Source organism: Belonocnema kinseyi, chromosome 5 (genome assembly GCF_010883055.1).
Source record: "Belonocnema kinseyi isolate 2016_QV_RU_SX_M_011 chromosome 5, B_treatae_v1, whole genome shotgun sequence".
NCBI lineage: Eukaryota > Metazoa > Arthropoda > Insecta > Hymenoptera > Cynipidae > Belonocnema > Belonocnema kinseyi.
Window position 1 is genome coordinate 147722094 of NC_046661.1, and position 10668 is coordinate 147732761.

The 10668-nt window shown below is 29.1% G+C and overlaps 1 protein-coding gene across 1 annotated transcript in view; it reads right to left on the reverse strand.

Moving 5' to 3' along the window:
• Positions 1-3460: 3460 nt before the first annotated feature.
• Positions 3461-10668, reverse strand: part of LOC117172687 (adenosine kinase-like) — a 21616-nt gene continuing 14408 nt past the window's right edge. Inside the window, exons 4-5 of the mRNA XM_033360826.1 lie at positions 9907-10176; positions 3461-4895 (exon numbers count right to left, since the gene is read on the reverse strand). Coding sequence (XP_033216717.1) covers positions 4695-4895; positions 9907-10176 — 471 coding nt within the window. The 3' untranslated portion in view covers positions 3461-4694. The remainder of the gene's footprint in view (positions 4896-9906; positions 10177-10668) is intronic.

Here is a 10668-nt window from a genome sequence, read left to right on the forward strand (position 1 = left end):
ATTCCATTTTTTTCTATTCCTTATCAGGAGCAAATACCAAAAGAACCTTCAATGCCTTTAGATGAGAAACTAAATTATAAAAAATCTGTAAACGAATTAATTGAAAATGGAGCCATTTCAGAATGTACTTCTCTCAATGGACAGTTTATTTCCTCCTATTTTTTGGTAGACAAAACTGATGGTTCATCAGAAAGTATCTGAGATTTATTTTTGATGGAAGTTTCTATGAGTTCAATTGTGTTCCTTTCGGACTGTGCACTGCACCATTCATTTTTACAAAACTAATGAAACCTGTTCTCCAAGACCTCAGATCTAAACCCCTTTTATCAGTAGGTTATCTTGATGATTTTTGTCTAATGGGAAAAACGAAAGACGAGTGTTTGAAGAACATTAATATAACGCGAGAAAGGTTAGAAAGTTTGGGTTTCTTGCTAAATGTTAATAAATGTAACCTTGAACCACTTAGAAAGGTGACATTTTTAGGTTTCATATGGGACACAAGAAAAATGACTATTGAATTAACTGAGGAAAAAAGAAAAATGATTTTAGATTCGGCAACAGAAATCAGTCAAAAATCCTCTTGTAAAGTCAGCGAATTAGCTCAATTTATTGGCACTTTAGTAGCAGCCTGTCCAGCCGATGGCACTGCCTCCTAACATCTTAGGTTACATAAAATAGTGAATAAAAAATGTTATGATTATTAATAACCATATTAAAACGTTACGTTACAAACTCGAGATTATTTACTGATTCGTCTTTAATAGGTTGGGAAGCAGTCTGCAATGGTGTGACAGCACATGGTTGGTAGAATTTAGAACAGCAAAAACTGCATATTAATTCGATAGAATTGCTAGCTGCTTTCTATGGGCTCAAATGTTTTGCAACAGATTTGAGTTCATGCGAAGTGCTATTGATAATAGACAACACAACTGCCATTGCTTATATTAATAGAATGGGTAGCATTCAGCACCCTAAACTTACAAAATTAAGCAAGGAAATTTGGCAGTGATGTGAAAAGTGACAATTATGGATATTTGCTTCCTACATAAAATCATGTGATAACTCCATTGCAAACAAAGAGTCCTGAATACTGCCAAGTGAAACGGAATGGGAAATATCCTCCGAGGGATTCAGAGAAATTCAAAAAGCTTTCGGTTTTTTTCCAAATTAATTTGTTTGCTTCAAATATTAATGTAAAATGTGTACGGTTTGTATCCTGGAAGCAAAATCCAGGAGCGTTTGCTATAGATGCATTTCCTTTGGACTGGGCTTCTTATAAATTTTATGCCTTTCCTCCGTTTTCTCTCATTTTGAAATCTTTGCGCAAAATAATAGCAGACAAGGCTCATGGGGTTCTAGTGGTTCCTTTCTGGCCAACTCAGCCTAGGTTCTCACTGTTCAAATCACTTTTAGTGGATGATTTGATTTATTTAGGTCCTGATAATGAATTGCTGTTATGCCCTTTTAGAAAAAATCACCCGCTGGCGATGAATCTTATCCTGGCTGTAGGGAAATTATCAGGAGGTCGTTTATAGGGCGTGGCGTTCCAGAATCCTCTATTCTAATGGTTTTGGCTTCGTTATCTGATGGCCCATTACAACAGTACGATAAGCCTATCAGACTTTGGTGGAAATTTTGCAGAGAAAACGAACTCTCTATGTTTAGCTCATCTATCTCAGAAGTTTTGAGTTTTTTGGCTAAATTATCAGAGGGAATAAAAACATACGGCACATTAAATAGTTATAAGCCGGCATTCTCACTAATTTTAATAGATGATTTAGGCAAGTTTTGTCTCGAAACTCTGGCCAAATGCGGAGCTTAGTTTGGAGAATGTAACTAAGAAACTTGCTTTCCTTATCGCATTGGCCACGGCACAGCGTGTTCAGTCACTTTCAACGATTAAGATAGGAAACATTCAAATGAAAGACGATTCGGTTAGAATTATTATTACAGATAGAATTAAAACATCGGGTATTGGTCGAGCATAGCCAATCCTAGAATTTCCCTTCTTTAAGGATCAACCTAGTCTATTTGTTGCAAGTGTACTCAAGGATTACCTTCATCGCAAACAGTCGTTGGCTAAAAGAGATTCTGAATAAAAGTAGAATTGACACGAAATTTTTTACCGTGCACAGCACTAGACATACCTCTACCTCGGCAGCAGCTCGAAAGGGAATTAATATAGAAATTATTCGCAAAGCAGTAGGTTGGACTGCTAATTCAAATGTTTTCGCTAAATTCTATAATCGTCCACTACGGGAAACGACATTTGATTTTGCGTCGAGCGTTCTCAATCCCTAATGTACAAACTTATAAATAAAGTGGAGATTCAAATCGCAAATCTGATGCTATAAACAACTACAATTGATCTAGAGGACGAGACTATGCAGCATAATTGTATGATTAAACGAACTTAGCTGAAGTGAAGTTCAATCGAAATTATGCAAATACGTCTCGTCCAAATAGACTAAACCCCCCCCCTTTTCTTTTCCCTTATCTCTTGTATTTTGCGATTTAAATATCAAAAAGCGTAATAAGTACGTGGCAAAAAGGGGCACCCCCAATGGATGTGTAGAGAATTGATTTTGCGCGCGCGGCTTTAAAATTCGGTGAGTTGGATCGAGCAAATAGCGTTACTACAATTGATCTAGAGGACGAGACGTATTTGCATAATTTCGATTGAAATTCACTTCAGGTAAGTTCGTTTAATCGTAAAATTATTATTTATTGTTTCAAAAATATTTCAATATTTCAGAGTATTTTGAAAGATTCCAAAAAAATTTTATTAGATTTCAATAATTTGAAGGAATTTTTTATTAATTTTTTTAATTTAAAGGCATCTCAAAGCGTTTAAAATATTTTAGGATGAATAATTTTCTAGAATTTCGGAAAATATGGAACGATTTTACAGGAAATAGAAGATATGAGGATATTTTATAATATTTACGAGGATTTCAATTATTTGATGGGATTTTAAAATATTTTATATCAAAGAATTTGAAATATTTTAGGAAATTTTAAAAAATTCCCAGAATTTTTAAATTTATTTTAATAGTTTAAAGGGATTTTAAAGATTGAAATATTTTAGGGTATTTTAAAAGATTCTAAGGTATTTTCAGGATATTTATTTAAACAATTTCAATCTTGAATTCTTTTCAGTGCTTTTAAATTTACCCATTTTAATAGATTACAATTTTTTTGGTTAATTTATTAAATTCTTTTGACTGCCCTTTTAATGTTCCTAAACTTATTTCAAAATTACTGAACTCAGTTGATTTTTGAAATGTTTTCAATTCATTTGATAGTTTTTTTTTTTTTAATACAACTTGATTTTGTATGAATTCCGTCGAATTCTTCTGATTTCTCTTAAATTCCTCCCAATTCGTTAAAATTTTACTGAAATTAATGGCATTTTTTTGATGAAAATTTTGTTAGAATTGCACATTAAAAACTATAATTTTAACTTAAATTATTGAATTTTTAAAAACGATAAATACATTATTAATAAATCAAGTGACATTTAAAACAACTGTGTAGATTTTTTTTACTAAAAGATGTGATTCTGTCAAATAAAAAGTCACTGTCATTTTCACGATTCCTAATTTCAGAATTTCAAATACTGCGAGAAACATAGCGATCCTTTAGAATGTAATTATTCTAAACACTTTGAAAATTATATACTTTCTAGTTAGAAAATTTCAAGAATTACAAAATGCGCGAATGATGAAATACGGAAAATCTCCCGGAGTCATATTTCTCTCCCGGCTTGCTCCCGGATCTCCCGATTCTCCCGAGAAGGTGGCTACCCTTTTAATATATATATTTAACAACTTTAAATAATACATTTATTATTAACAAGTAAATTGCACTTCATTTCCTTAAAAACAATCTAAAATCTATGAAATTTTGACGACCTGTTTAATCAATAATCCAATAAATTTATCATCGCTGTAAAGTTTATCTGAAGCACATCAATTATTTTTACCTCTGAAGTTTGTTAGAGAAAATAGTACTTTGTCTATACACAATTGTTTTTTGTACATCTGGAATTATCTGCTAAACCAGGAACTGAAACTGAAGACTATGATTGGAGGAAAGAGTCCCAGACTTTGACTGAAATTCTATTTTCAACAAAAACGGTACGCATTTAAAATATCTTCTTTTAATTTTCTATTTTTTCTTTAATTTTCTTATTTTTCCCTATGGTTTCAATTCCTGGCGATTATCACGACCTATTCTATTGAAACTGTATCATTCAGTTCCCAAAAAAGAAGGATTCCTATTAATTAATTACCTACGGAAACGATAATGTACAATAATGCACAACAACACTTAAATCGCTAAACTCACTTATTAGGATAACAGGAAAATAATACCTCTATTTTGTACTAATTCAGATTTTCAGTAAAATTTGAAATCTTTTCCAAATAAAGATTTCTTGAAGAATGAGGATTAGGGTGACCCAGAAAAATTCTATTTTTTATAACTCCTTTCCCCTAAATTTCTTCTACTCAGTGAACAAATTTATTTATTACTTATTTTTTGAATTAAATAAAAATATTCGTTTTTCCCTAAATGGAACAAGGTTAGCGAGTGAAGGATTAAAAAAAAAAGAATATTATGCGGGTTTTTTGGGGTCACCCTAAATGAGGATCAATTCTTGTTTTACTGTGGGTTAATGGATTTAAAAATAATTACTGTAAAAAGTCTGGCTGTATTCCATTCGGTATTGTGACGCCGAGCCTCGTTATTATTAACGATGCCATTTTCGAGCCCCACTCAAGACATGTTTTTGGATCTTTACGAGCCAAAATTCCAGCAAGAAAACCGGCCACGAGTGCATCTCCAGCGCCGGTTGTATCTACAATTGGAGCTTTAGGAACTATTGGCGGAACCTAAAGAAAATCATTCGATTGAAAATTAAACAAATTTTTCTCATAACGTTTTTTGCACGAAAAAGGAAAAAAATAGGGGGAAGATTCAACTTATTTTTACATGGCGAAAACAACAATCAATCTTTCTATATGAAATGTTATATTTTTAAATAATGTTTGATGATTTCTGCGATTAAAGTATTTATATATGTTTAACATAGTTCTTATGATTATTTCTTCAATATAAATTTAAAACTGAACTTTTCACGAGAGAGTAACAATTTTTTTTTTAAATTTGTTAATATCTTCTGTTCTCCTTTTTAAATTTACTATTAATAATTTTTTGAATATGTACGAGGGGTGTTCAAAAAGTAAGTTTCCCTAGTCTGCCGTTTCGCCCCAGCGCCATCTAGCGAGCTGGGACCGAACACAGTTTTAGTTTAGGATATACCGATAAGAGCGGAACCGATCTTAGCTGCCGAAAAAATTTTTTTCATCAGTACCGGCTCGGAAACCATGGAGCTAGCTGTGAAAAACGTATCCACTTGTGAGTTGCGTGCAGTTATTCGCTTTTTAACTGCAAAAGGGCTTAATGGCAACGAAATTCACACTGAATTAGTGCATATTTATGGTGACAAATGCGTGAGTGTGCAAATGGTGCGTCGGTGGCGTACATATTTTCTCGAGGGACGCGGAGAAGTTCATGATGAGCAGCGTGCAGGAAGGCAAAAACCGCCATTACAGATGACGTAGTCGAAAAAATTATTTTGGCAGATAGGCGCTTTACAATTGGCAGAATTTTGGACTCAATGCCTCCTGAAATCGATATTTGTCAGTGTGAATTCCGTTGCCATTATGCCCTTTTGTAGTTAAAAAGCGAATAACTGCACGCAACTCACAAGTGCACACGTTTTTCACAGGTGGCTCCATCGTTTACGAGCCGGTACTGATGAAAAAAATTTTTTCCGCAGCCAAGACCGGTTCCGCTCTTATCGGTATATCCTAAAATAAAACTATGTTCGGTCCCAGCTCGCTAGATGGCGCTGTAGCAAAACGGCAGACTAGGGAAACTTACTTTTTGAACACCCCTCGTATAAAAACATTTTTTTTATTGATTTGAACCTGAAATTTCTTCAGATTGAACCAAAGAAGCATGGTATTATTTTTTGTTCATGGGAGACAATTTTTTCGTGGTGTTTATACCGTTCCAAAATCGCAAAAAAAATGAAATCTTAAAAACCTTAAATCACGACAAAAGTGTGAATCCAAATAGACATGTTTTTGCACATTTACAGAAAAAAAATTTATTGAGCAACAAATTTATTTTTAAATTACATAATTTTTTATTATTGCTCATTAGTGAATAAACCTAAATCAAAAATAGCTCGAAAAAAATGTTTTGGATTCAAAAAAATTTTAAGAGTATTTTTAATATTTCAGCAGTTGAAACATGTACTTTACTTATTCATAAATAATTTATTAAAGTGCTATAATTGCTTTAATAATTATTCAATAAGGGGTACACTAAATAATTTCGTATTTTATATCAAAATAACTCCGCTTAAATATTTTTTGCAAAAAATTTATTACTTCAACGTGCCAATAGATTCTATAATCTCTTCCGAGAGTTTGGGTGACAAAATGATTGTATTTTGCAGTAGTTCAAAAGTTCAAACAGTCAAAGTTGAATATTAAACCAAAAAAGATGGATTTTCAATTTAAAAAATTTAGTAGTCAGTATGTAAATTAAAAATCTCCGTTCTTTTAAATACCAATAACTATTTTTTTTATTAAAAATTTATCTTTTTTGGTTTTAAATTCAACTACTAAGTTCAATGTTTGAACCGATTTGTTTAAAAAATACTTTTTTGGTAGAAAATTAATCTTCTTGGTTGAAAATTTCACTATACTTTGTTAAAGGTTAAACTATTTTATTAAAAATTCAGTTTTTGTGTTAAAGCTTCATTATTTCAATTAAAAATTCATATTTTTCTTGGGAAAATTAATTTTTTGGTTGAAAATTATTTTTTTTTTATTAAGAACTAATCTTTTCAATGATAATTTGACTATTCAATTTTTTTTTGAAATTCACATGTTTTTATTGAAAATTCAACTAGTTGATTGAATACTTAACCACTCTCTTAAAAAACAATATTTTTGGATGAAGATTCATTTTTCTGATTGAAAATTTATCGATGCTTAATTGACAAATTAAACCACCTTATTCTTTTTTAGTAGAAAATTCATCTTTTTGATAAAAAAAATAACTACACCTGGTAGAAAGTTGAACCACTTAATTAAAAATTCATTTTTTTATGAACATTTATCATTTCAGATTAAAATCCGATTCATATTGTACTTAATATGATAGCCACAATAATTTTATTCAAAATAATTTTATTATCTAATTGTTCCTCTATTTCTTGGATTAAAGTTCATCCATTATATTAAAAATTTTATTTTTTTAAAATGATGCTTTATTATTTTGATTAAAAACTCATTGAAAAATAAACTTTTTTAGTTGATATTGGATCTATTTTGTTGAAAATTCATCTTTTTGATTGAAAATTTAATTTTAGGGGGGTTATTTTGATATAAAAACGAATCGAAAACTGTATAAATTGATTTAAAATAGAACTATCGATTTGAAAGTAGCACACTTGAGATATATTTTGACCCATATTTAAAGAGAAAATGGAAAAAGGGAAAGTTTTTTGAGAATAGGAGAGAAAGGGGAATTTCAAGAAAAAAGGAGAATCTAAGAAAAACAAACCAGAAAAAAAACAGTTTGAAGGGGCTATTATTTGATTCAAAATTTAATTTTTTTGTTGAAAATGCAAACTATATTATTAAAAAGTTATCTTTTTATCAAAAATTCAGCTACTTTGTTATAAATTTATTTTTCAAATGGAAAGTTCCTCTTTACGGTTGAAATTTGAATTTGGCAAAGATTTAATCTTTTCGGTTAGAAATGTATCCTTTTGGGTTAAAATTGCAATTTTTTGGTCGAAATATCAAATGTGACATGCTTCGTTGAAAATTCATCTTTTTTGGTTTAAAAGTCGATTATTTGACTTAAAATTGAACTACTTTGTAAACAAAATAATTTTTTTTATTAAAGATTCATTATTATAGTTAAAAGTTTAACTATTTGCTTTTGAATGAACTTTTATGTTAAAAATTCTACTACTTTGCAGAACATTTATCTTTTTGGATTAAAAATTTAACAATTTGGTACAAAATTAAACTATTTGATTTAAAATTTAACATTTATGTAGATGATTCAATCTTTTGGTTTTAAAATTGAATAAATATGTAAAAAAAATCACGTAATTATTAAAAATGTATCCTGTATATTGAATAAGTCAGAAATTCATCTGTTTTGATAGAAAATTAATTTTCTGGGTTGAAAAGCCATTTTTTGTTGAAACTTTATCCTCACTGTATAAGTTAAAATTTTAAATATTTTGACGAAAATTGATGTACTTTGTTTAAAAGTATCCTTTTTGGGAAAAAAATTAATTTCATTTGTTGAAAATTCAAGTTTTAGATTGAAAATTCATATATTTTGTTAAATGGTAAATTTAGCTATTTAATAAAAAATAAATAGTAGTTCTTTAATTCAAAATACATACTTTCTTATAATTTGTATTAATTATTACTATGAATTCATTACTTAATTACTATAAATGATTTTTCATGATTTTCAAATTTAATAATTACAAGTTTCAGACGCGGTTAAGAATTTATAATTTTTGGTTAAAATTGTTATTATTTAGTTCAAAATTAAATTCCTTTATACAAAATTCAACAATTTTGTTAACTTTTTTGTTGAAAATTTGAAAATTCAACTCTTTTGTAGAAAATTTAAATATATGGTTTAAAATTTATGTAAATTGTTCAAAATCATCTTTTCGGTAGAAAATAAATTTTTTGGTTGACAATTCAAATACTTGGTTAAATATACATTATGTAAGTTGAAATATCGCTTGTTTTTTTGTTAAAAATTAATGTTTTAACTGAAAATTCAACTGTTTTGTTAAACGTTCAACTTGTTGGTTGAAAATTAACTTTTTTATAGAAAATTCATATTCTAGGCTTGAAAATTCCACTAATTTGTAAAAAAAATCGTCTTTTCCGCTTAAAAATTTAACACTATAGTAGAAAATTCAACTATTTGGTATAAACCGAAAATGTTACGTAAAAAATGCGTTCTTTTTTTAAATTGAAAATTAATACTCTTAAATGGGAATTTAACTGTAATATTTTTTATTACAAATTTATCATCATTAATTAAAAAATGACACTATTTAGTTTAATTTTTTTTAGAAACTAGCATCACATTTATTTTTCAAACTATTTAGATGAAAAATGTTATTTGTTAAAAATTCAACTTTTGGCTAAAAATGTACGCATTTTGTTGAAAATTCGTCTGTTTCTGTAGAAAAGTAACCTTGCTTATTTCAAATTCAAGTTTTTGGAATCAAATTTTACTATTTTGGTTTCAAAATTCGACCATTTGATTCTATAAAATTAATTTTTTTATGTGAAAAAAGTTTTTCAATAAAAATAAAAATATTTTTCGTCGAAAATTAATATTTTTTGGTAGAAAATTTGAATACTTTGTTGAAAATTCATATACCCGGATTGAAAATTCAACTCTTTACTAAAAAATTGAAGTATTTGGTAGAAAATTAAACTGTTGTGTAGATTGAAAGAATTGTCATTGAAAATTAATTCTCTCAAATGAAAATTGAACACTATTTTTTGTTAATAATTTATATCTTTTGAGTTTTGAAATTCCACTATTTAGTTAACAAACTTTAGAAAATAGAAAATTCTTCTTTTTGGCAGAGATACAATCTTCTGGTAGAAAATTCAACTATTTTGTTAAAAATTCGTCATGTTTGGTAGGAAATTAATCTTCCGTAAAGGAATTTTTGTTTGGTCTTAAAAATGAATTTTTTTAACAAAAAATATATTTCATGAATTAGGTGAAAATAAAAATAAAATATGTAATTATCAAAATTACCTGAACAGATTGTCCGTGGCCCCAGACAGCAATCGCAGGGCCCTGTCCACCCTGAGTCATTACAAAAATTCCATCGGTGGAGAGCCAGTCCTTCGACTCTGAACTCGAAATGCTGACCGTAACTTTGTTGATACTATTTAAATAAAATGGAATATGTGCAGCATCTTCGTAATGGATGTTCAGTGAAAAAGCCAGCATTTTCATTTCTTGCGCATTTCCAAAAACTATTTTAGAAATTCCTACCATTTCAAGAATCGCAGGTAAATGATTCTGTAAAAAAGTAAAATTCCATTCATTCAAGCATAGGGTACTTTCTCGGGCTCAAAATATAACGAATTCAGGATAAATATATCAGATTTGAAAAAAAAATTCAAGTTAAATTCAAAAGAAATCAAATTATTAGACAAATTTTCTTTAACAAAAAAAACTTCATTGCTTTTCGTGAACTTGAAATCAATTTAGAGGCATTTAAGGTAAACGTGCAGAATTCGATGAAATTCAGAAAAAAAATTCAAGGCGAATTGACAAAAAATTAAAATGAATTGAGCAACATTTAAAAATATGAAGAAACTTTTATTGACTTCAGTAAGTATCAATAAGTCCTTAGAATGACCAACAGATGGCGCGCGAATCGATCCAAATCATCTGTTTTCAGTCAGAACCACTCCCGACTAAATATATGGTGCAGTCACAGTCCACATCTTCTGAGTTTACGTGTTTTTATAACCAATTGAAAAAAAAATTGTTCGTTAAGAAAAATGA